The sequence below is a fragment of the Neovison vison genome, chromosome 1 (genome assembly GCF_020171115.1).
Source record: "Neovison vison isolate M4711 chromosome 1, ASM_NN_V1, whole genome shotgun sequence".
In the NCBI taxonomy this organism is placed as follows: domain Eukaryota; kingdom Metazoa; phylum Chordata; class Mammalia; order Carnivora; family Mustelidae; genus Neogale; species Neogale vison.
In genome coordinates, this window is record NC_058091.1 from 246,809,753 (window position 1) to 246,836,996 (window position 27,244).

Sequence of the window (27,244 nt, forward strand, 5' to 3'; positions counted from 1 at the left end):
GACCTTAGCCAAAGGCAGATGCTTAACCCACTGAGCCACCCAGGTGCCCCTCAGCATTCTTACTTTTTATTTTAAACAACCTTGTGAGTCTTGACTCATACTATTTCTTGAACCCTTCCTCCCCACCTTTTCTGGAATGATGCTTCATTAGTCACATTGGTCTTCTCTCTTGCTGATGTCTTCCTTTTTCCCTTTCAGTTAGCTTTTTTTTTTCTTTGTCTATAGACCTTCACATAGCCTCTTTTCCCCACACCAATGAAGTGATTATACTTTTACTTTCTCTTTCTTATATGTGTTCTTTTGTCTTTTTCTGCCTCTGACTCTGTTCTTCTCACTCTTCCTTCTCAGCATCTGTTGTTATCTTTTAGTCTGTCTGCTTCACTATCTCTCAGGCTATCTGACTGTTCTGTCTCTTGTTCTCTCCTTAATGTCTCTGCTTGGTCTTCTCCATTTCTCTTAGTCTTTTCTCTGTCTCTCTATGTTTCAGCATTAATCTGTCTTCTGGCTCTAATCTCGTATCACCCACTCATTCCTCAGTCCTCTGAAATTTTCCTGTAAGTCTACTACTTTTTTTTAAAGAATTGTTCTGTAGGGGCACCTAGGTGGCTCAGTCATTAAGCGTCTGCCTTCAGCTTGGGAATCATGATTCTGGGGCCCTAGGATCAAGCCACATGTCAGGCTCCCTGCTCCACAAGAAGCCTGTTCTCCCTCTCCCACTCCCCCTGCTTTTGTTCCCTCTCTCGCTGTGTCTCTCTCTGACAAAAAAATAAAATAAATAAAATCTTAAAACAAAAAATGTTCTCTAGATTCATTGGTAACTAGAAATCAAACAGTGTTGAATACCTCCAGTCTTTTTTATATGTCCTCATCCTTGTGTGCCATCTCCCTAGATGAAGATTTATTTGCTTTCAAGGTTTGTTTTATCAGAATTTTAGGAATCCTTTTTGATTCTTCTATTCCTTTTCTCCTGTATCAGAATTCTCATAATCCTTGGTTCATAGTCTTTCATAGACTTCTATAGCATAGCTCTTTTTTATGTGCTTTCATTATTAGATTGGAAAAAAAGACAAAGTAAAAAATTTGTCTATTACTCACCTTAGTTTTCTAAACTCCACAGTGCCTCAGCATTTGGCACTGTGCAGTTCAGAAAACTAAGGTGGACATACTTTCATCAGTTTCAGTTAGGAAGGGTATTATCAAAATCCTGTAAATACTTCTATGAAGACGTCATATATTCCTTTTGAACACAATGAATCACATCGAAATACTCATGTTTCTTCCAAATTGCAAGCTGTTTGAATCTGTAAGTGATTTTTTAAAAATCTCTTTTACTATTACAATAATCTTGGAAAATCAGATCATGTGGGTTCTCTATAGGCAAAGAAGGACCGTGTGTTGTAAATGATAATTTTTTTACTTTTTACACAATATTTTGAGTTTGTGCATAATAAGATAGTTTAGACTTAGCAGTTTATTGGATAAAGGTAAATAATTTCACCTTTGTCTTTGCAGAGCAACATTCTATTTTGATGTGATAAGTATTGAAGTCATTTTTGTGTCCTTGCTCTTAGTTTAAAATAATCTTACCAGAGAAAATAAGGATTATAAATACGAATTTGGCCATGTATTTCACCAAAAATTTTATTGAGAAATGTTTTATCCTAAAGTTGAGAAAGTAATATCATAAATTATAAATGGAGAACTAAGGTGTATAATAAGCCATAGCAGATGGCTTCACTTTGTTCCCCTTATCAAAAAGAAATTAACAGGGGCGCCTGGGTGGCTCAGTGGGTTAAGCCGCTGCCTTCGGCTCAGGTCATGATCTCAGGGTCCTGGGATCGAGTCCCACATCGGGCTCTCTGCTCAGCAGGGAGCCTGCTTCCCTCTCTCTCTCTCTGCCTGCCTCTCCATCTACTTGTGATTTCTGTCTGTCAAATAAATAAATAAAATCTTTAAAAAAAAAAAAAAAAAAAGAAATTAACATTTTCTAATTTGAAAACAGCTGTAAGTTTCTTAGGCAGTTTAATAGTAGCCTGAATCTGAATTTTAGGAATATGTTCGAAAACAATTTTTATTTGAAATTTTATATGAAAGTATATTTCATTTCAAGGTACATCAGCGTTAAGAAATGACCATTATAAAAATACTTAATGAGATCTCTTTAAATAAGACAGATAGATGACAGATAATTTTCTTTATAAAGATGATAGATGATAATAATTCACTTTATTGAGTATTTTAAAATCTGGGATGGGAGGGGGAAGATCGGTAGTATTTTCACCGTGGCATACTGATTCATAATCTGGGTTCTGTTGAACCAAAGAATTCTCTTATGAATAGCATGATAGTACCTTATAAGGATAAAGAGATCATTTCTGTATTTCCTTGCAAGGAAAATACTGTATACTTAGAGTATATTTAATGGGTTTGGGGACGAAATGAGGAGCTCTGTGTTTTACATTTTAACTTCTATGGTGAGTTACATGAATGCTTAGATTTTGTGTCAGAAATTACTGGGTATTACGTACAACTAATGAATCATTGAACACTACATCAAAAACTACTAATGTACTGTATGTTGGCTAATTGAACTTAAGAAGAAAGAAAGTTGGGGTACCTGGGTGGCTCAGTGGGTTAAGCCGCTGCCTTCGGCTCAGGTCATGATCTCAGGGTCCTGGGATCGAGTCCCGCATCGGGCTGTCTGCTCAGCTGGGAGCCTGCTTCCCTCTCTCTCTCTGCCTGCCTCTCCATCCACTTGTGATTTCTCTCTGTCAAATAAATACATAAAATCTTAAAAAAAAAAAAAGAAGAAGAAAGAAAGTACTTTGTGTGCCTAAATATTGTCCTATAATGCTAAAATAAAATTATATTGATCACTGTATAGCTTTTCAGAGCATGTATATTCCAGCTCTATTATATTTAATGAAAAATGACTGCTGAACTGTAAAACCTGATTAAATTGAATACATTCAGTGATTTTAATAAAGTAACTTCCCTTGTTTGTAAAAATGTATTTTTTATTTTTTTACATTCAGTCCTGAGACCTTACTCATTTTATAGCTGAAATGTAAAAATTATTGAGATGTCGTTTCTTTGAACAATGATGTTAGTCAAATGTGTACTGTGTGATTCCATCACCTAATACTATCCTTATCCTGGACATTGTTTTTGTTTTCATGATAATGTAATGCTATTTCATGGGTTCTCAGTGAAGTTATATGGTCATTTTCATGCTTCAGCCTTCATTCATTACACACAAGTACAAAGTTGTATATCAGCAAATTCATATAAACTGAAAAAATGAGTACAAATTACAACATGTGAGTTTTGTACACTATGAAGCATTGTACAAATGCTAATTGTTGAGTCTTAATTATGATATCAAATTTGGAACATTGGATTTTAGGTAATTGGACCTGTGTTTAAGTTAATATACAGGAATCAGTAAGCTCCATATATACTTAGAGCTTCCAATTAGACAATATGAAGAAAGCTAGGACTCCATTTGAAACAGCAATTTGAAAAAGTGCTTCTGCAGACCTTTAAAAAAAACTATGCTTTCAGAACTTTAAAAGTCTCCAAAAGTACATAACATATTTTTTTTTCAAAAGTACATAAAATCTTACTTGCACAAAGGGAAAGGCAAATATATTCTTGGGTAATATTCCCTGTCCTAATGTCCATTCTTTGAAAGTTGCTCTGTAAAATAATACAATCCCAATACAAAATGGCACTCTTATTATTTTGTTTTTGGTAAAGGGCAGTATGTGGAACTAGATAGCAGAATCTGGAGTTCAAATGGAAGAAAGTGTACCGTAAGTGGTTGAAAAACTGAAAAAGGACAGCGGGGACGAAGTTAGCCCTACCAGATTTGCAAAAATACTGTGAAATTTCAATAATTAAAACAGTGTGTTACTGGCACATAAAAAGAAAAGAGGAGTAAAATAAAGAATCAGAAATAGATCTACATCCACACAGGAATTTATGTATGATCAAGATACAAAGACTAGTAAATGGTCCTGATACAAAGACTAGTAAATGGTCCTGAGTCATTAGACAACTATTTAAAGACAAATTTGCATTTATATCTCAAGTATATTAGACATATTAATGTAAAAAACTAAAGCTTCAACTTTACATAAGAAAACATGAATGAGTTCCTTTATATTTGTGGAGAAGATCTTTCTAGTTATGATTTAAAATCCAAGAGCCATAAAGTAAATTTCACAGTCAAACCAAACAAAAATCCAACATAAAACCCCTAACAAACTCTTGTGGTAAACAAAATAAAAACAAAGGAACAAGGAAACAAAAACACCACCATAAGGAAAGTTTAAAATAATACCCTGGGAAAATGTTTTTACAGTGTATAAGCCCCAAGTGGTAATCTTTCTATATAAAGAGTTCTTAGAATCTAGATAGGAGAACCACTTAGAAAACTGGGTGAAGGACAGGGCAGAGAGTTCACATACAGAAGGCCATTACACATTTAATAGGATTCATATTCTCATTTTTAATAAAGGAAATGAAAATGAAAACTATACTGAGATTTTAGTTCTTTCCTTTTAGACTGGCAAAAATTGAAATTTTAATGGTAATACTTTGCTTGTAGTATCCATGGAGGTTAATTTGCAATGACTACCAAAATTGTATCTATTTTTGTGGTTTTTGTTTGTTGTTTTATTTACATCTGATTTATTCCCTACTACACACAAAGGATTTAAATTGCCTTACAAAACCTATAAAATATAAGAAGAGTAAATTTTAAATAGGTGAGAAAAGGAAGTTGAAGAGTACTTGAGATGAACCTTTGTTGTTTTTTTGTGGGTTTTTTTTTTGAGTTTATTTATTTTAGAGAGTGTGCATGCACACGAGAGAGAGGTTGGGGGGCAGTGCAGAGCGAGAGGAAGAGAGAGAATCCCAGGCCGACTCCCCCCAAATGCAGTGCTCACTGAGGGGCTCAGTCTTACAACCTGTGAGATCACGACCTGAGCTGAAACCAAGAGTCAGATGCTAAATTGACTGAATCACCCAGTCCCCTTACTGTTTTTGTGTTATCATGATAACATCAGATAATTAATGTTTATGGTAGGAGAAACTCAGTGATTCAAAGAGGATGAAGAAACAGTTCTTAAAACAGTAATCTCTTTTTTATGAAGATAAGATACTGTACAATAGTCCCAACTTTTTCCCCCCAGCATTACTGAAATACAGTAGACCTATAACACTGTGTGAATGAATTTAAGGTATACAGTGTAGTTATTTTACCTATGTATATATGAAAAAAGGACTACCATAATAAGGTTAGTGATCACATCTGTCACATCACAAAGTTAATTTTTCTGTGTGTGTGTGTGATGAGAACCTTTATTTATTTGAGAGAGAGAGATTTAGAGAGCAGGGAGGGGTGGTGGGCAGAAGGAGAGGGAGAAAGAGAATCTGAGGAGGCTGACTCAGGACTTGATCCCACAACCATAAGATCATGACCTGAGCTGAAATCAAGGGTCCAGTGCTTAACCACCTGAGCTACCCAGGTACCCCTGTGATGAGAACATTTAAGATCCACCCTCTTGACAGCTTTTGTGCTGTTAACTATAGTCACCATGCTAAACATTACATTTTTCAAACTTACTCCTCCTATAGTTAGAAGTTTGTACAGAGTTCCAACTTCGAATCTATGCATACTTTGGTGACAATAATACTGGCCGTAAAGGATTATTGTGCAGGAAAAGAAGGCAATGTGTGTAAGACCCTAATGTAGCACCAGCCAAATTGTAGGTTCTTAGGCAGTATCATTGGCTTTATTTTAAAATTTAGTTCTGTTCACAGAAAAATAAAGCTAACTAAAATTCTCAGGTCATGAGAATGAATAGTTTCAGAGTTGAAAGAAATCCTAACAATGGTCCCATCCAATGAATCTTCTTTGTTATGACAGAGGCCTGGGGCACTTGTTAAAAATAAGATTCTGGATCCCTATCCTTAGAGGTTCTTTTTTTAAAATTTTATTTTAATTCCAATATAGTTAACATATAGTGTTGTATTAGTTTCAAGTGTACAAAATAGTTCCTCAACAATTTTACACATTACTCAGTCCTCATCGTGATAAATACACTTTTAATCCCCTTTATCTGTTTCACCCAAACCCCCTGAATTCCCTTCTGGTGACCCTCAGTTCTATAGTTTAGAGTCTGGTTTTGGTTTGTCTTTTTTTTTTTTTTTTTCCTTTTTTCTGTATTCTTTTTTTTTTCCTTAATTTCCCCACATCAGTAAAGTCATAGGGTATTTTATCTTTATCTGATTTATTTCACTTAGCATTATACTCTCTAGATCCATCTATGTTGTTGCAAATGGCAAGATTTCATTCTTTTTTATGGCCGAGTAATAACTGCATCTCCCTCTCTCTTTCTCTCTCTCTCTCTCTCTCACACCACACACACACACACACACACACACACACACACATCTTTATCCATTCATTGATCAGTGGGCCTTTAGACCCTTGGGCTTCTTCCATAGTTTGACAGTAGTACTGCAATCAATATAGCGATGCATAGATTGCATATATCTTTTCGTATTGCTGTTTTTTTTTTTTTTTAAAGATTTTATTTATTTATTTGAGAGAGACAGAGAGAGAGAGCATGAGCGAGGAGAAGGTCAGAGAGCGAAGCAGACTCCCCATAGAGCTGGGAGCCTGATGTGGGACTCGATCCCGGGACTCCAGGATCACGCCCTGAGCCGAAGGCAGTCGTCCAACTGCGCCACCCAGGCATCCCTCGTATTGCTGTTTTTGTATTTTTTTGATTAAATACTCGTAGTGGAGTTACTGGATCAAATGATAATTCTGATTTTAACTTTGGGGAACATCTGTACTATTTTCCACAGTGAATGTACCAGTTGGCATTCTCACCAACAGTGCACAAAGGTTCCCTTTCTTGACATCCTCACCATCATTTTTTTCTTGTGTTTTTGATTTTAGCCATTTTGACATGTGTAAAAGATATCTCATTATGCCTTTAATTTGCATTTCTCTGATGATTAGTGATGTGGAACATCTTTTTAGGTGTCTTTTGGCTGTCTATATGTCTTCTTAGGAGAAATGTGTTTATGTCTTCTGCCAATTTTTAATTGAATAATTTGGGGTTTTGGTGTTGAGTTGTAGAAGTTCTTTTTATATTTTGAATGCTAGCCCTTTGTGAGATACATCATTTGCAAGTATCTTTTCCCACTCAATAGGTTGTTTTTTAATTTTGTTGATTGTTCCTTTGCGTACCAGATATTTTTAGATTGATGTAGTCATAGTAATTTATTTCTGCTTTTCTTCCCCTTGCCTTAGGAGACAATTTAGAAAAATGTTATGGCTAGTGTCAGAGAGATTTCTGCCTTACTCTCTTCTATGATTTTTATGGTTTCAAGTCTTATATTTGGGTCTTTAATTCATTTTGAGTTTATTTTTATGTGTTGTGTAAGAAAGTGGTCCACTTTTATTCCTTTGCCTGTGTCTGTTTTTGTGCCAGTACCATACTGTTCTGAATACTAAAGCTTTGGAGCAGATGTTAAAATCTGGGATTGTGATACCTTCAGTTTTGTTTATCTTTTTCAAGATTGCTTTGGATATTTGGGGTCTTTGTTCCATACAAATTTTAGGATTTCTTTGTTTTAGTTCTGTGAAAAACGCTGTTGGTATTTTGATAGGGTTTGTGTTAACTCTGCAACTTGCTTTGGGTGGTATGGGTATTTTAACAGTATTTTTTCTTAACAATCGATGAGCATGGAATTATCTTTCCATTTAGAGAACACTTCTTTGACCTTCTTGGCAAAGTTTATTCCTAGGTATTTTATCTTTTTGGTGCAGTTGTAAATGGGATTATTTCTTAATTTCTCTTTTGGCTGCTTCATTATAAGCTTATAGAAATGCAACTGATTTCTGTATATTGATTTTGTATCCCACAACTTTACTGAAGTTTTTACTGTTTTAGTAGTTTTTTGGTGGACTCTTCAGGGTTTTTTATATATAGTATCATCTCACCTAAATTTCAGTTACTGAAATTTTTATTTCTTTCTTTCCTATGTGGATGCCATTCCTTTCTCTTTGTTGTCTAATTGCTGTGGCTACGACTTCCAGTACTATGTTGAATGAAAGTGAGTGTGGGCATCCCTGTCTTTTTCCTGATCTTAGGGAAAAATCTCTCAGTTTTTCATCATGAAGTGTGATATTAGTTGTGGGTTTTCATATATGGCTTTTGTTATGTTGGGATGTGTTTCCTTTAAACATACTTTTTTGAGGGTTTTTATCATGAATGGATGTTATACTTTATCAGATGCTTTTTCTGAATCTACTGAAATGGTCTTAAGGTTTTTATCATTTCTCTTGCTAATGTGCTATGTCATGTTGATTGATTTGCTGAGAATATTGACCCACCTTTGCAACCCAAGAATAAATCCCAGTTAATTGTGGTGAATGATCTTTTTAATGTTTTTTAGTTTGGTTTGCTAGTATTTTATTGAGAATTTTTGCATCTGTGTTCATCAGGGATATTGGTCAGTATTTATTTCTCTTTTTTAGTGCTGTCTTTATCTGGTTTTGCTATCAGGGTGATGCTGACCTCATAGAATGAATTTGGAAATTTTCCTTCCTCTTCAGTGTTTTGAAATAATAGTTTGAGAAAAATAGGTATTACCTCTTCTTTAAATATTTGGTGGAATTCTCCTGTGAAGCCATCTGATCCTGGACTTCTGTTTTTTTGGGGGGGGGGTTTGATTACTGATTCAATTTTGCTGCTGGTATCAGTTTGTTCAAATTTTCTATTTCTTATTTAGTTTTGGGAATTATATATATCTAGGGATTTTACCATTTCTTCTAGGTTGTCTAGTTTTTTAGTATATAATTTTTCATAATCTCTTATAATGGTGTATATTTCTGTCATGTTGGTTTGTTATTTGTTATTCTTTTTCTTTAATGATTTTGAATTCTCTCTCTTTTTTTTTTTATGAGTCTGGGTAAGGTGTACAAGTTTTTTGATTTATCAATTTGTTGATCTTTTCAAGGAAGCAGCTCCTGGTCTCACTGATGTGTTCTATTTTTTTTTAGTTTCTACTTTATTTCTTCTTTAATCTTTGTTATTTCCTTTCTCCTACTTATGTTGGGTTTTGTTCTTTTTCTAGCTCCTTAAGGTGTGAAGTCTGATTGTTTTTTGACTTTTTTTTTTTTTCCTTCTTGAGGTAGGCCTGTATTTTTATAAATCTCCCTCTTAGAACATCTTCTGCTGCATCCCAAAGGTTCAGATAATTGTGTTTTCATTTTCATTTGTCTCCATGTATTTTTTCATTTTCTCTTTAATTTCTCAGTTGATCCATTCACTGTTTAGTAGTATGTTATTTAACCTCCATGTATTTGTGTTTTTTTCCAGATTTTTTTTCTTGTGGTTGATTTCTAGTTTCATAGCATTGTGGTCAGAAAAAATGCATGGTATGACTTTGATCTTTTTAAATTTGTTGATCCTTGTTTTGTAGCCTAATATATGATCTATTCTGGAGAATGTTCATGCTTAGTTGAGAAAAATGTGTTTTCTGCTATTTTAGAATGGAATGTTCTAAATATCTATTTTAAATTTCTCTGGGGTACTGTGTCATTCAAAGCCCTGTTTCCTTGCTGATTTTCTGTCTGGTTGATCTGTCCATTGATATAAGTGGGGAGTCCTCTACTATTACTGTATTAGTATCCATTACTTTTGTTATGCCTGTTATTAGCTGTTATGTACTCGGGTACTCCCATAATGGGTGCATACATAATTATAATTGTTACATCATTTTGTTGGATTGTTCTTTTTTTTTTAATTTTTTTTAAAAGATTTTATTTATTTATTTGAGCGAGCACAAGTAGGAGGAGAGGCAGGTAGAGGGAGAGGGGGAAGCAGGCTCTCTGCCGTGCTGGGAGCACGATGCGGGGCTCAATCCCAGGACTCTGGGATCATGACCCGAGCCAAAGGCAGCCGCTTAACTGACTGAGCCACTCAGGCGCCCCTGAATTATCCTCTTTATTAATTATATAATATCTTTGTTTCTTGTTACAGTCTTTGTTTTAATGTTTTACATCTATTTTGTCTGATGTAAGTATTGTTAAACCAGGTTTCTTTACACTTTAATTTGCATGGGAAATGCTTTTCCATTCCATCACTTTCACTCTGCATGACTCTAGGTCTGAAATGAGTCTTTTTTTTTTTTTTTTAAGATTTTGTTTATTTATTTGACAGAGATCACAAGTAGGCAGAGAAAGAGAGGGGGAAGCAGGCTCCCTACTGAGCAGAGAGCCCGATGCAGGGCTTGATCCCAGGACCCTGGAATCGGGACATGAGCCGAAGGCAGAGGCTTTAACCTACTGAGCCACCCAGGTGCCCCTGAATTGAGTCTCTTATAGGCATCATATAGGTGGGTCTTGTTTATGCTAGTTCTAGATGCTGTATAAGGCACTTAACATATTTGTATATAAGTACATAATGAGATACACACACACACAGACACACACACACACACCCTCTCTCTTATGTGTCACAAATACTCTACTGATTAGGTGGGTTTTTCTCTCCATTAAATAGATAAGCTCAGAGAGGTCAAGTAACTTGCCAAGGAGCAGGATTTAAATTAATGTCTATTTAGTTTTAAAGTCCTTGTTCTTTTTAGTTTTAATTGATCATGCTCTTTACATTTTCGGTTAGAGATGGTTTTGAAATTAGCATGTGTTCTCTTTTACAATGCCTTTGGTGATGTTGGCAACTGGTAAAATAATTGGTCTTCAAAAATGGTGATTTCAGTCAGATTACTTCTTCTGAAAACCTACCTGAAGTCTTTTACATGGAAGAGTGACATACTGGTAACTGTGACAAATACTTTTAGGAGTATTAAAGTCCTTGGTGGATTACAACTTTGGTACTTGTGAGCAGTGAAAGCTCTAGAACCTGTTGGGAAATTAGGAGGAAAGCAAGACCATAGAGAAAAAGAAATAGAAGTACTTGGTTCTTTCATACTACACTACACCACTGTACAGCCTTCTGGTTCTAAACTCAGCTGTTATTAAAAACTTCACTACATGAATGTATTCTCATTTCAGAATAATAAACATATGTTCATATATGTAGAGACACACACATTTAATAAAATATAAAAGCTCCATTTGCATTTCTTCTCCTATCCCTACATCTCTATATAGAAGCCTTTTGTTCATAAAAATATGTTAATTATAGGGCGCCTGGGTGGCTCAGTTGGTTAAGCGTCTGCCTTCAGCTCAGGTCATCTCCGGGTCCTGGGATTGAGCCTCATATCGGGATCCCTTACTCGGTGGGGAGTCTGTTTCTCCCTGTCCATCTGCTGCGCTCTCATTTGCACGCACACTCTCTCTCTCAAATAAATGAATAAAATCTTTTTAAAACTATGTTAATGTCACTTAATGAAAAAAGGTTTTTTTCATATAAATATGTTACATAATGTTAACCTGTAATGTGTATTGTTATATTATGTGAATTAGTATTTTAAATTTTCTCAGTTTTCTTATATGGGAGAAAATTGATACAATTCACACAAAAGGTGTAAAAGGAGGTTTGAGGTCCAGTTATTCAAAAACTGGTGTAATACATTACATCACTAGTAATGAACATTGTTGTAGACCATAATAATATAGAAAAACTCCATGATTTGATAATCTTGGTGAGAAAAGCATAATACAGACTCTACAAGAACAGAAAACAGTACTGGAGAAAATGCAGTAAAATACAGATCATTATACCAAGGTTATATTATTTTGAATTATTTCATACTTGGTTTTTTCAAAGGTTTTTATATTATAATTAAACTTGCATATGATGAAAAGTCTTTTATAATATGAATGGGCATAATATCTCTTTTTCAGAAACTCTGTAGTGATGCTCAAGTAAAAGTCTTTGGGAAATGCTGCCAACTGAAACCTGGAGGAGACAGTTCTTCCTCACTGGATAGTTCTGTGACTTCATCTTCTGATGTAAAAGACCAGTGTCCTAAGTACCAAGTAAGGTCATTGATATCATTTATTTATTCATTCACTCATTTTCAAATACTTTTGAGCACCTACAATGTGTGATGCACCATCCTAGGGACCGGGGGTATACCAGGAACTAGTCCTTACTCTTCTGGGGAGACAGGTAATTAAATAAGTTTTTGCATTTTGATAAATCTTAGGAGAAGTTCAGAAAATGATGGGCATAGGTAGTAAGGGGTAATTTCTCCCTTTTATTTTCCAATTCAGATTTTTTTGGCTATCAGAATAATTTATTTTAGATACTTTTAAATTATTGAAATATGAATGCAAATATAGCCTATATTATACAGCCTATATATACAGTTTGGCTGTAGTATGAAATTAAACTATGATTGGAAGTATACACCTGCAAAAATGGACATATATATTTTTCAGAAATAATCTGTTTTAAAATACGAAGTTAAACAAATTAGTACCTAGTGGGAACTTCTGTATAAACTTGTTACATTTTACATATAACGTTAAGTGTTTGGTTTCATACGAAGTATATGTCATCTGTGTGAATTTATTTGTGTCCTCCAAGCTTACATGAATGTATCACAAGTATTTCATATTTAGCAATATCAACATGGAATTTTGGGTCTTTAAATTATTTGTAGTTAGGTAATTGTGTTTGGATGGGAAGTGACCCTTCTCTTTGGTCATGTGTACAGTGTATGTGAAAGAGCTCTGAGGTATTTAGAATCTAGGTACTAGGAAGTACTATATAGTTGGCCCTGTCTTCCCCTGTTTCTCCTCCAGCTTAAGCATGACAAATTAGTAATTTCCTAATAGTGTTATGCTATGTGACATCATCATACTTTTTACTGTTTGCTGATTGAGTTGTGTAAATTTGCATTTCTTCCTACTGTAATGCAGTTAAAAATGAATTATTAGCACATGGATTCAGATTGTAGAAATGCTGAAGCATTGAGTGATTGCACCCTCATGTTGCATCAAGATCCATAGAGATTTACTTTTTAAAGTTCAGATTCCCAGGCTTTGTGCCTAGATATTCTGATATAGGCTCAGTATGGTCCTGGAAATCTGCTTTTTTAGCAAGAGACATTGAATTATCGTAGCATATAGTTCACTACACTTGATAAAATGTGATTTCGGGTAACTAGGACATTATCTTTGATCTACACAGATTATTACAGATTAATAGCTTCCAGCAATTGGTACTTTAAAAAATTGACCTTTTAAGTAAGGGCCTTATTTAAAAAAAAAAAAAAGAAAGATAACAGCACTTTTTAAATTACAAGCTTTATTATAGATTATGTCACATAAAAATACATAACATGACATTCATGATAACTATTTGATAAGTAATAGAGCAGGTAAGGAGAACCTTTACTGGAAAACTCTGGTCTAGTGCAATTTGAACACGAATTTATTTTTACTATATTTGCTTTTTGAGGACTCTTTTCTGGTTTTATTAGTAAAATCTATAAATGCTTTGATAGTTGAATTCATAATAGTTTTGAAGATTGGCATTGATCTTAAAAAAAAAAAAAAAACCTTTGCACTTGATCATTAGAAGAATTATTCAGCTCTCTTTCCAAAATGTTGTTCTTAGTACCCAAACATTCGTGTTTTGAAATAAAAATTTTTTCTCAATCACATCCCTAGATGAGTTATTTTAGTAACTAGGTATATCAGAAGTGTTTTTTTCTTAAACATTAGCTTTGTGTCTTTATTAAAACAAAATTAAGACTATAGTACCTAAGAGAGAAAGAATAATATGTAAATGAATATGTATAAAAACTAATACAAAAGTTATATATAATGAAATAGATTGCTATTTGAAGATTTTTTTAAGAAAGCTAGCAAATGCAAATACATAGATTTTTTTTAAAAAACCCAGATAGGCATTAAGTAAACAAAGGAATCACATAAAAATAGTATGCAGATATATTCCCTGTCCTTCACATGTAAAATGGGGGTCTTCAACACTTTGTTATCAGAAGAGTCTTTTAAATATTTTTTTAAAAATCCTACCAATTTTTTATTTTTTATGATGGAACGGCTTAGTGAAATTCATAAATAATACTCAACTAACTATGTAATAGTTATTTAGGTCCTCTTCCTTATCACTTGTTTTATTACATAACTGTGTAAATTAGGAATTGGATTATACCTAGGGATTATTTTGTTCATTTGACAAGAAGTCTGAAAGGCTGTCTAGGTATGATACATGGGTTTCAAGATGGCTTTAGAAAACCAAGGCATCCTTATCTTAGCCAGAATTCATGTGTAATTGTTGCCTTGTGGTCCTAATATGGCATCTCCATCTCCAGTGACTTCCATTTATATCATTGACCAGGACTTAATAAATGTGTAAGTTCTGAAAGGTGCTACTTCAACCAATAATTTAACCTTTTGGATGTAGAAGCCAACTCTCGATTGTCTACAAGGAAGGCTGTGAAATGCATTTAAAAAAATTTTTTTTTTAAATTTTTGGTTAGGCACATTGCTGTCCTGAAACACATTAGACTTCAAAAAATTAAGAATAAGCTATTATTTGGGTAGTTAGTGATGTTTACCACAATATCTAATTAGTAACCAAATAGATGATTTCAATGTTACCTTTTTTTCTGACTCCTGTGATGACAAAGACATTTGAAGAAAAATGGAAAGGAGTAACTTTTAATTTGACTTCTTTGAGAATAAGACATTCTAATATTTTAAATAAGTTCTTTTAAAAAATACAAAACAAAATAGATATACATTACCCTGTTTATAGATACCTCTTTTGCACAGTAGGAACGGTAAAAACCGTTCTGCATGTTCAGTGAATTCTATTTCTTATTTTCTGTCCTGGAGAAACATTGCATATGCACAAGATGCAGTTAACAGTGTTTATTTAAGCATTAAGCATTATTATAATAGCAAAAACCAGGAAATAACCTGAATGCCTATCAGTAAGAGCAGCTGTGGTATTTTCATACAGTAGAATACTATGTATTTAAAAGGAGTATTTGTATAACAACTTTGTTAGATCTGTAACATATTGTGAAATAAAGAAAATCTAGCTATAGAAAAATGTATACAATGTAGAGTCACTTTTTAAAAAATGTGTAGAGTTACGTAGAATAACTGCAGCAAAGGAATTTTCAGTAAAATTCAATATTTGAAATAAGCTTTAAATTTTGCAGTTTTATTAATGTTCTGGTTATTTTTTTTAGGGTTCTCGGTGCTCTTCTGATGCCAATATGCTTGGAGAGATGATGTTTGGCTCAGTAGCAATGAGCTATAAAGGGTCGACCTTAAAAATTCATCAGATCCGGTGAGGGCTTTTCTGATTTTTCATAATCCATTTTAGAACATGTAATTTTTGAAGATGAGAGAATTTCCTGTAGTCTTCACACGGATGGAGCTTGTCAGATTTATGGTGTTTTATGGGTTTCATGCTACTTCATGACTGTTGTAACCATGCAGTGAAATTTTTGTGATTTGTACGTTTTTTGGGAAGGGGGAGTGGAAACAGGGGCGGGGGTGGGGTAGAGAGAATCTTAAGCAGTCTCCATGCCCAGTGTGCAGCCTGACATGGGCTTAATCTCACAACCCTGAAACCATGACCTAAGCCAAAATCAATAGTCTGACACTTAACCAACTAAGCCGCCCAGATGCCCAGGTACATTTTTATTTGTAATAAATTGAGAAGGTTTTTATGTTTTAGTTTTGATCTCTCTCTGTCCCTTTCTTTTTCTTCATAGTTCCCCTCCACAGCTTATGCTCAGCAAAGTTTTTACTGCACGGACTGGCAGCAGTATCTGTGGAAGTCTCAATACGTAAGTGTGATTATGAATGCTGGGAGAAATTAGTTATTTAGGATGTGCAAAGTGTGAAAACTAACAGACTCTACCCAAGGTTGCAGTTTAAATTGAGATTTTCTTTCATCCCTTAAATTTGGAAATTTATGGAGGCCAGACTTTTTCTCTAGCTTTATTGAGATATAATTGACATCTAACATTGTGTAAATTTAATGTGTACAACACATTTATTTGATACATTTTTATATTGCAGAATGATTACCATCATAGCATTAGCTAACTAACGCCACCATTCTGTCAAAACTACCATTTCTTTTTTGCAGTGAGAACCATTAAGATTTACTCTTTGAGCAACTTTCAAGTGTATAAAATAACTGTATTATTAGCTATAGTCAGCATGTTATACATTAGATCTCAGAACTTATTAATCCTGTAACTGATGTTTGTACGCTTTGACTGTTACCTCCCCATTTCCCCCACTCTCAACCCGTGGTAACCACCACCTGCTTTCTTTTTCTCTTTGTTCAGTTTTTTTATATTACACATGTAAGTGATACTATATAGTGTTTGTCTCTCTGTCTGACTTATTTCACTTAGCATAATGCCATTAAGGTTCATTCAGATTGTCACAAATGGCAGGATTCCCTTTTCACAAAGTCAGATAATAATCCTGCGTGTGTGTGTGTGCGTGCGCGCACGTGTGTCTGTTTGGCATTTTATCCATTCATCTGTTGGTAGACTCTTACTTTGTCTCCATTTATTGACAGTTGTCACTAATACCACAGTGAACATCTGCATGCAGACATCTCTCTGAGAGCCTCATTTGAGTTCCTTTGGATATATATCCAAAAGTGAGATTTCTGGATCACATGGTAGTTCCATTTTTAATTTTTTGAAGATCCTTCACACTCTTTTCTCAGTGGCTGCATCAGTTTTATTCTCACCAACAGTGCACAAGGGTTCCCTTTTCTGGATACCTTGTCCACCACTTGATAATCTCTTGTCTTTTTGTTGTTCGCAATTATAAAAGGTGTGGGGTGATACCTTGTTATGGTTTGGTTTGCATTTCACTGATGATTAGTGATGTCGAGCATTTCTTTCATGTACCTCTTAACCATTTGCATGTCTTCTTTGGAAAATTGTTCAGTTCTTTTGAATATTTAGAGGAGGTATTAATTTTTTAGTCAGGTTGTTTTTTGCTCTTAATTTGTATGAATTATTTATATATTTTGGATAGTAACCCTTCATCTGGTAAAGGATTTGCAAATATTTTTTACCATTCCATAGATTGCCTTTTCATTTTGTCAGTTGTTTATTTGCTATGTAGAGGCTTTTTAATGTGATTTAATTATTTAATTATTTAGTGTGATTTATTTATTTTTGCTTTTGTTGCTTGTGCTGTTTGTGTCATATCTAGGAAATTGCTGCTATGACCAATGTCAAGGAGCTTTTGCCCTATGGTTTCTTGTAGGGGATTTTCAGTGTTGGGGGTCTTTTGTTTATAACTTTAATCAATTTTGAGTTAATTTTTGTGAGTGGTTACCCAGTTTTCCCATCATCATTTATTGAAGGCACTATCTTTTCCCAGTTAAATGTTCTTGGGTCTCTTATCAAATATTAGTTGACTGAATATCCAGGGTCTTTTTCTGAGCTCTTAAATTCTGTTCCATTGTTTTGCGTATTTGTTTTTATGCTAGTACTATAATGTTTTGATTGTGTTAGCTTTGCAGTATAGTTTTTCTCAGGACTGCTTTGCTATTCAGGGTCTTTTGTAGCACCATACAAATTTTAGGATTGTTTTATTATTTCTGTGAAAAATCCCATTGGAATTTTGATAAGACTTGCATTGAATCTATAGATGACTTTGGGTAATATGGACATTTTAACAATATTTGTTCTTCCAACCTACTTTTTTGAGTTTTTTTTTCATGGAAAGATGTATTTTGTCATATGCTTGCTTTCTTTCTCCCCCTTTGCTCCTCCTTCCTTCCTTCCTTCCTTCCTTGTTTAAGTTATTTATTTATTTATTTGAGAGAGACAGAGATAGTGACAGCATGAGCAGGGAGGAGAGGAAGAAGCAGGTTCCCCACAGAGCAGGGAACCCGATGCAGGGCTCTGTCCCAGGACCCTGGGATCATGACCCGAGCCAGAGGCAGACACTTAACCGACTGAGCCAGCCAGGTGCCCTGGTCATATGCCTTTTCTGCATCTGTTGACTTAATCATATGATTTTTATCTTTCATTCGTTTAAAGTGGTAATTCTCACTTACTGTTTTGTGTATACTGAAGCATCCTTCCAGCCCAATGATAAATCCTACTTGATCACATTGAATGATCCTTTTAATGTCCTGTTGAATTTGGTTTGCTAATATTTTGTGGAGAATTTTTGCATTTATAATAGTCAAGAGAAGTGATCTGTAATTTTATTTTCTTAGAATGTTCTTAAATGGCCTTGGTGTCAGGGTAACACTGGCCTTGTAAGATGAGTTTGGGAGTGTTCCTTCTTTAATTTTTTGAACAGTTTGAGTAGCATCGGCATTAATTCTACTTTATACGTTTGGTAGAATTTACCAAGGAAATCATCTGGTCTCCTTGACTTTTCTTGTGTTGGAAGATTTTCGATGAATGATTCATTTTCCTTACTCATTATTGGTCTGTTCACATTTTTTATTTCTTCATGATTCATTCTTAGTGTGTTGTATGTTTCTAGGAATTTATCCATTTTTTATATGTTATTCATTTTGTTGTGTAACTATAGCAGTCTCATGATCTTTTTTATTTGTATGGTATCAGATGTAGTATCTCATTTTTAATTTCATTTATTCGAGTCTTCTTTTTTCCTGGATTAGCTAAAGGTTTGATGATTTTGTCTCTTCAGAAAACCAGCTCTTACAATCTTCAATGTTATTTTTCCTTTTTCTATTTCATTCTATTGGCCTTTATTTCCTTCCTAACTAATTGTAGACTTTATTTTTTTCTCAGTTTTTGAGGTATAATTCAAGATCATTTATTTGAGATCTTTTGGGCTTCTTACTGTAAACATTTATTGCTCTCACTTCCCTCTTTGAACTGCTTTTGTAATATCTCACAGGTTTTGATATGCTGTGCTTCCATTTTTATTTGTTTCAAGGTATTTCTTGATTTGCCCTTTGATTTCTTCTTTGACTCATTGGTTGTTCAGAATAATCTCCACATATTTGTGAATTGTCCAGCTTTCCTTTTGTTACTGATTTTTAGTATTACACCATTCTGGTCAGAAAAGATATGTGGTTTCATTTCAGCCTTCTTAAATTTGCTAAAACCTGTTTTGTGACATATCATGTGATCAGTATTAGAAAATATTCCATGTCCACTTGAGAAGAATGGTATTCTGCTATTCTTGGATATATCTGTATATGTATATATCTCTTAGCTCCATTTGGCCTAAGATATGGTTCAGGTCCAACATTTCCTTGCTGACTTTCTGTCTGGATGATATATTAATTGTTGAAAGAAGAATGTTAAAGTCTTTTACTAGTTATTGCATTGTTGTCTATATATGTTAGTATTTGCTTAATATATTTAGGTGTCTCTGATGTTGAGTGCATCTGTATTTGTGATTGTTACTTGCTATGTCTTCATGATGAATTGCTCTTCTTATTATATGACCATTTTTAAAGTTTCTCGTTACTGTTTTTGGCTTGAAATTCATTTTTTTTCTGATATAAGTATAGCTATCTCTGTTCTTTTTTTATTTCCATTTACATGGATTATCTTTTTCTGTTCCTTCACATTGAGCTTATATATATCCTCAAAGCTGAACTGAATCTCTTGTAGGCAGCATAATGTTGGATATTATTTTTTTTTATTCAATAAGCTGTTCTCTCAATGGAATTCAGATTACTTCTCACTTGAGTTTAGTGGAAGAATAGGAAATGTGCTTTCTCTTTCTCTAATTTGCTTCTGGAAGCTATGTCTGGAAGTAAAATGTTGACAACATTCCCATGTTAGGATGAGATATGGATTTACCATTTTGTAGTGACATGCCGAGTTTGCATCTGTATATTGTGCTTTTCAGTTTTCAGATTGTAGAATTAACTCTGCAATCAGGAGAGGCTCAGGTCACCCGTGGTGGGGCACAAGATTACCACAGGGTGTTAATGCTAAGATTAGAAAAGTGAGGCTGAAATAAAGGCAGGCCTGATACTAGAATCATGGGCAACATGCCAGAACTCGGTAAATGAAGGACTAGGGCTAGAGTGAGATGTTAGTGGATTCCATTGATGCCCTGCAGGGTCCAGGTCAGAATACTGGCTAGCCAGAATCTGTGGGGTTACCCAAAGTCGAAAGGTAGCAGGGAAGCTACTCAAACCTTGAAAAATTCTCAAAAGGTTCCATTAATTGAAAATGCTCCAAAAAGACCTATCAGGGGTTTCATTTGCTAAGATTCTAATACAGCTCTTTATTAACTTTTCTTTTAGGAAGAAAGGAAAGGAAAAGAGATTTTTTTGCAGTATTATGGATGCTTAAAAAATAGTGATGTTATAAGTGCTAATTTTCAGGAGTTTAATACTAAAGTTGAAATTTGAGATCCTACATTGGAATCACTGGTTCTAGCTCTGATCCTCTCAGTTTCTTCATCTTTTCTAATTTTTTATTGGTGGTTTTAAAAATCCCTAGGAAGGATACTTTGTACTAAAAGCATAAAGTAGTTTTATTTTTGTTACTTTGAAAGATTTACTAGCAGAAATGATACAGTTAATTTATGATGTGTGAACTAATGATACCTTGATTTTTGTTCTTGTTTGTCTTTTTTTTAATTCCTGCCAGAAGTTTAGGAAATAATTTCAGGTCCAAAATACAAGGGAAAGCTTTACAATTTAAATTGGGGTCAGTAACCTTTTTCTGTAAAGTTCTAAGTAGTGAATAATTTTGGCTTTGTGGGCTCTCAGTATGTCTGGTTTCTCAGCTCTACCGTTACAGCATTAAAGCAGCCATACACAGTACATACATGGCTGTATACATAGCATGGCTATGTTCCAGTAAAACTTTATAAAGAACAGGCAGCACAGGCAGCAGGGTGGATTTAGCTCTTAAGGTGTAGTTTGCCAACCCCTGATTTAGTGCTGTAAACTAGTAAGAATACTTAAAACTTAAAAAAAAAACCACACAAAAAAACAGTTTTATACTTAAAATTTCATTGGGGTATGCAAAGAATTGCTATAAAGAACATAAAATGAATTTGCAATTTATTGTTTCTTTTTCCCTTTAGGCTACAGGACAGTCTTGAATTCATCAATCAGGACAACAGTACGTTAAAGGCTGATAATAACACAGTTATTAATGGACTACTTGGAAATATAGGTAAATATAGGTTCCTTTGGTTTTACAATTTTAAATAGGTTAACAGTAAAACAAGGATTTGCAGTTCGTTTTTAATAATGTAGACCTTTTAATAAGATCGCAGAGTTTGACGTACTGGAAGTGGAAAAGGAATTTAAATTGGCAGTATATATAACATTTGTATTATTTGAAAAACGTAATTTTTGTATATTTGAACAGTACTTTTTTTGTACCTGAAAAAGAACTGCTGAAGATATATCTGGTTTGTTTCTGTTTTTAACTTTGATGCATCTTTGAAAGGCACTGTCATTCATATAAGAAGTCCTTACCAGCTTTTTTGAATATTTTAGCTGAAGAATACTGGTATTATTCTCCACTATGTCTTCCCAAACCATAAAAGTAATTTTGAAATGGTGCTCACTTTTGTGACCTGAATTCACATAGATGAGCAGATATTCAAATTTTATGTTCCCTTAAAGATTTATTAAAATAACAGCTTCATTAGTGATTTGGATAGTTGACTGTTATTATTTAAGTTCAACATTCTGAAGTGACAAACTGTTCCTAAAATTTCTAGTCATTTGTTTTACCCTACAAAGCTCAACTAAATTGATGCTGGCCATATTCCTGGTACGCAAATAACTAACATGCCAGAACGTGGACAGCAATTAGACAAGGATAAATATTTCTCTATTTAGTGAGAATTTTTATTTAAAATTGATTTTAAAAAATATTAGTTACATATATAAATAGGAAAGAGTTTTTCTTCCGACTTGAACCATATTGTAATCTATTATTTTTTATAATTCATGTTAATTCAAATGAGCAACCATTTATACAGCAAATAGTATGGGCTAGTTACAGTGTCAGGCATGTACTTTAGAAAGTTTGCGTATTTTGGGGAGCCTGGGTGGTTAAGCATCCAACTCTTGATTTTGGTTCAGGTCAGGATCTCAGGGTTGTGAGGTCTAGCCCCATGTTGGGGTCTGTGCTCGGTGAATCTGCTTGAGATTTTCTCTCTCTTTCTGCCCCTCCCCCTGTTTGCATGCTCTTTTTCTCTCTCAAAATAGATAAGTCTTTTAAAAAAAGAAACTTTGCACATTTTTTAGAAAAATAGAGGAGTACTGCTTTTTCATAACTCAAATGATCAGTTATTTCATTGGTTTTAATAAAGTAAAAATGTGACAAGGAGATAGCTACATCTTTTTTCTTTATAATTTGTCACTTTTCAAAGCTCAAGAGGTTAATTAAAACCTATTTTAAGAATTCAAATCCATTATTACTTAATACAGTAAATTACCTTATGGATGCTAGGTATACTCATCTTCTGTGTTTTAATACAGGATAGGAAATTCATTTAACAAAGTACAGACTTTAAATAATGAGTGTCTTTTACTTGCACGTTTGTAATTGTGAATCAAGGATATCTGAGTACCATTTCTTATTTTTTTTTACATTTCTAGTTAATTAGCAAATACTTATTGAGTACCTGTTCTATGCTTAAGCACTCTGCTAGGCCCTGAGGGTACAGTGGTGAACCAGACACACTCCCTGCCTCAACAGATTTATAGTTAGTGTGAATCACACAAGAAATACAACAACTATAGTAGAGTGCAGTTAATTCTTGGACATGTTAAAGAGCATGGTGTGATAGAAATGAGGAAGAGTACCTAATCCAGTCCTGGAGAGTCCGAGACTTTCTTGAAGATATAAAGCCTAACCTTGAAGGATTAGCCCTTTGTTTGCGGACAGAAACATTCTAGGAAGATGCAGTAGGAGCAAGAGATGATAGCATGGGAAAAGAATATGAATAAATTAGTGTTGATGGAGCAAAGAATAGGAATAAGTAAGGTTAAAAGAAATTAACAAAAAAAGTGAATAGGAGGTTGATGATAAAGGGCACTTTGGGCTGTAGGGAGTATTTGAACTTAAGTGTTAAGCAGTTGGGTAGTAGTGAGGGTATGTTAGTTTTGGTCCTCTGTTTTTTAACACGTGCCAAGGCATGATTAAACATGCAAGGTTAATATTAGGAGAAATGACTGTGAGAAGAAATGAGGCAGGGATCTGGTAAAGGTCAAGAAAACCATCAGATTGTGATCCAAGACTGACTCCAAATGAAGAGAGAAATAGAAGATTGAATGGAAGTGTCCTATCCTGCCATGCAATGCATGGAAGTTTTGGTAAGGCCACTGACAAGTCTTTAAGTCAAAGTTTGTTGTCACATGTGTTCCAAAATGTGCCTGCCTTACTGTTTTCTGCTGTGATGAGTTACTGGCTAACAGTAGCCTATAGGGTATGTGGCCTTGCACAGACATCACAGTAGATGTCAGAACACATCATCTTGGGGGTAGTCAGTTATACTCCTTTTAGCTAGAGATCTTTGTGGTGCGTTCTGAAGGTGACCACAGAGGAGTTGTCAGACTAGAGAAACATGATCAGATTAGCTTTATATCTTCAAAAGAGTATTCTAATTGCAGTGGGAAAGGATTTAAGTGAACTGATGGGATTGAGGAAAAGATTTGTATTAGGTGGTCCTTTGGATAATCCAAAGTGTCAGATAATGGAGACCTAGAGTAAGACTGTCAGTGAGGACAGAGCATTGTTGAGTGCTTCCTTATGGGAAATAGAGTGGATAGGACTTGGTAAATAGAGGAAGAAGGGAGGAGAAAGGAGAACTCAAGTGTGGCACTTTGCTGTATGGTTGTATAATTGCTTGGATATTGATGCCATTTATTGGAAGGAACAGAAGAAATTAGGAATTGGTAATTTTAGGTTTATGTATGTTGGAATAGAAGTATTGGTTGGTTATTCGAGTAAAAATATCCATTATAGTTCTTTAGTAGGTGTAGCGGTAGTACTGGTAGTAGGTGCTATAACATAAAAAATAGTGAACATAAAATAATTTAAAAGCAGTGAAGTTTTTTTTGGGTTTTGGTTTTTGTTTCCAGTCATAGGAAATTCGAAAGAGTGTTCCTCATTGATTAACAGTTTTTCTCCTTCTGGGAGTTCTGCCTTCCTCATCATGTAGTTTCCAAGGTTGTGCTCAGCTGCACAAAGCCAGTGGAAAGGAATTGAGTATGGCACATCTGTTTCATAACCAACCTCAGCCTGAACGTGACATATATCAGTTTTGTTCAGGTTCCATTAGTGGTAGTTAATCACATGGCTTCACCTATATATAAGATTTGAGAAATAAGATCTCTAGCTGTGTAGCTTCCCAGAAACTACTTGATAAAATAGAAGGGAGAACACAGTTCTTTATTAGACAGCTGTATCTCCCGTGGATTTGTGAAACATTAGCTTGTTAATGATAAATAAAAGTGTAAGAATGAATGAGGTGACCTAGGAAATGTTAAAGAATGAGAAGGAAGTGTTGAGGCTAAAATCCTGGGGAATGTTGGCTTAAAGAAAGAATAGATGAAAAGAAGCACATAAAGAGGATTAAGAAAAAAACCCTACTTTGTAATCACTGAACTGTGGGGAAAAGTTCAAAGTGTAATTTAGTCAGCATCAAATATATAATAAGGTAACATAAGAGTATGAACTGCATTAGTCAATGGGAAGGCTTTTGGTGGCCTACGTGAACAGTTTCAGTGGGGAGAATAGAATAGAAGCCAGAGTTGAGGAGAGACTCAGAGGTCATTTTTTTCCCCGAGATTTAAGGAGTGATTCTTTTTGGTCTCAGGATACCTTTATACACTTAGAAATTACTGAGGAACACAGAGAGCTTTTGGTTTATGTGGGTTACATAATGATGTTTTAAAAATTAAAACAATTTAAAAACAATAATTTATTAAAAAAACACAACTTTTTACATGTTAATATAAATAACATGAAATGACTATTTTCCATGAAAAAAAACTAAATGAGGAGAGTGGCATTGTTTAGATTTTTGCAAGACTCCTTCATTTCTGGCTTAATAGGATACAACTTAATCCTCATATCTGCTTCTGTATTCGTTTTCTTGTAATATGTTGTTTTGGTTGAAGTGTATTAAGAAAATACAGTTTTATACAGACCCCTAAAGACGTCTTCAGACCACATTTTAAGAACTACTGAATTATATAGTATTAGATATATGGAGAGAATAGTTTTGACTGCTTTGTTTAATAATTTTTTTTTTTTTTTTTTTGCTTTATTATTTTGAGAAGAGGGGAGGGGCAGGGAGAGAGACACCCTTGAGAGGCTCCATGCTCAGTGTGGAGCCTGACCCGGGGCTAGATCTGCCAACCCTGAAATCATGACCTGAGCTGAAATCAGGAGTCAGAGGCTTAATTGACTGAGCCATCTAGGCGCCACTGGTTTTGACTATGTTTAAATGTTGATGGAATAGGAGGCTATAAGGAGGGTAAAGTTAAAGATAGAAGTAGTAAAGTGAGATTTTTTGAAGGTCCTAGCTGACATAGAATTGGCTTTGAAAGGGATGGAGAAGTGGGTTCCTAGCTCTAGCAAGAAGGGGCAGATGGGACAGAATTTGATTAAGTTTGAAGACAAGGTGGAAGGAAACAGGAGAGTTCCTTCTGGTGAATTCTGTTTGCATACACACGTGCATATATGGGAGACAGTCATATCCTGAAAGTAAGGAAGGAGGTAGGTAGAGAAGGAGTTTAAAGAGAGTAGGTAAGTTTTGAAGTAGCTAGAGAGAATTGAAGAAAGCTGAACAGTTAAAACATGGAAGGATTGCTGCAAATGCACTATAATTTTAGAAGTTCTTGTTATAGAAAAATATCCATCAGCAATTTGAAAAATATACTTGTTACTTGTTAAAACTGAATGCCCCCCTATTCTATCCTAGGTAACCTCCTAGGTGGCTCTTTAGGCTGTCTTGATTAAGCATAGCAGGCAGCCCAACTGCTTGCTTCCAGGTTCTAATGTTGCCCTTTTGGGTCTTCAGATTCTGTTATTTGGTCCAGTGTGTGGCAGCCATGTTTCCTGGATAGTTGGGAGTTGATGGAGTTGTGTTGGTGTTCCTGCTTTCTTTGTGGCTGACCATTGGTTTAGGAACTTTGGTTTCTTCCAAAGTTAGTTACTTTGTAACTTTACCAGGTTAGAAAAAAGAAGTCTCATACATATTTGTCAGTAGATCCTTTTTCTGCTTTTTGTTATATGTTGTGTTCTCTTTTCTCAGTCAAGCACTTAGGTGGTTTTCTCTTTACTGCAGGGGCAGGAGAATGCTGTAATTTAAAAACTGACTTTTTGGGGCACCTGGGTGATTCAGTCGGTTAAGTGTCTGCCTTCAGTTAAGGTCATAGTCTCAGAGTCCTGGGATTGAGCCCTGCTGTGGGCTCCCTGCTTAGTGGGGAGTCTGCTTCTCTCTCTCCCTCTTCCTCTGCTCCCCCAGTTAATGCTTTCTCTCCTCTTTCTCTCTCTCTCTCTCTGTCTCTGTCTCTCTGTCGTGCTCTCTTGCACACAGGCTCTCAAATAAATAAATAAAATCTCAAAAAAAAAAAAAAAAAACCCTGACTTTTTAAAAGATAAATCTATTTGGCAAATGTCAAATTATTTAGATAATAATGCTGTGCTTTTTTAAATCTTTAAAATCATTGTTTTAGGTTAGAAAGGATTGAACATTTAAAATAACTTTTACGTTGTGTAGTAGAAGGTTATTTTTATTATTATATACAGGTTTATTAGTAAGTAGGCATGAGTGTTGTTTGACATAAGCTATGACCAGAGAGAAACAGTCCTGTTTCAAGGAAGGGGAAGCCAGCTTGAATTATTCTTACTTAATTTAAAAGCTTCCATCCATATCTGTGGGTCTGCATTTGTGCTGCCTAAGCTCACCCTTTATTCCTGACGCTTTGTGGCTTCTCTGACAGCCCTCTTTCATATGTATTTTACGTTTTCGCCATGTAGGTCTTTCACAGTTCTACAGCCCCAGGCGGGCATTCTCTGAGCAGGGTCCGCTCCGCCTGATCAGGAGCGCCTCTTTCTTTGCAGGTTTGCCATGTGCTGTGTGGGTAGACTAGCTGGTGTGCTCCAGTGGCTAGAATCTGTAGTTAAGCTGTGGAAACAAGAGAGTAGATAAATGCATTTGAAGAGGGTGTGGTTAAGAAAACATTGTTTATCAAGTGTAAGAACTTAATTTCCTTTCTACTGAGTA

General features: G+C 34.8%; 1 protein-coding gene across 3 annotated transcripts in view; it reads left to right on the forward strand.

The window, feature by feature from the left end:
* FNIP1 (folliculin interacting protein 1) overlaps positions 1-27,244 on the forward strand; it is a 151,133-nt gene that overhangs the window by 63,331 nt on the left and 60,558 nt on the right. For 2 of the 3 annotated variants that reach the window (XM_044228237.1, XM_044228255.1), the window contains exons 3-7: positions 11,900-12,034; positions 15,232-15,332; positions 15,763-15,837; positions 21,071-21,162; positions 26,998-27,081. In XM_044228237.1, coding sequence (XP_044084172.1) covers positions 11,900-12,034; positions 15,232-15,332; positions 15,763-15,837; positions 21,071-21,162; positions 26,998-27,081 — 487 coding nt within the window. The remainder of the gene's footprint in view (positions 1-11,899; positions 12,035-15,231; positions 15,333-15,762; positions 15,838-21,070; positions 21,163-26,997; positions 27,082-27,244) is intronic. The other variant, XM_044228245.1, reaches the window with a different exon arrangement.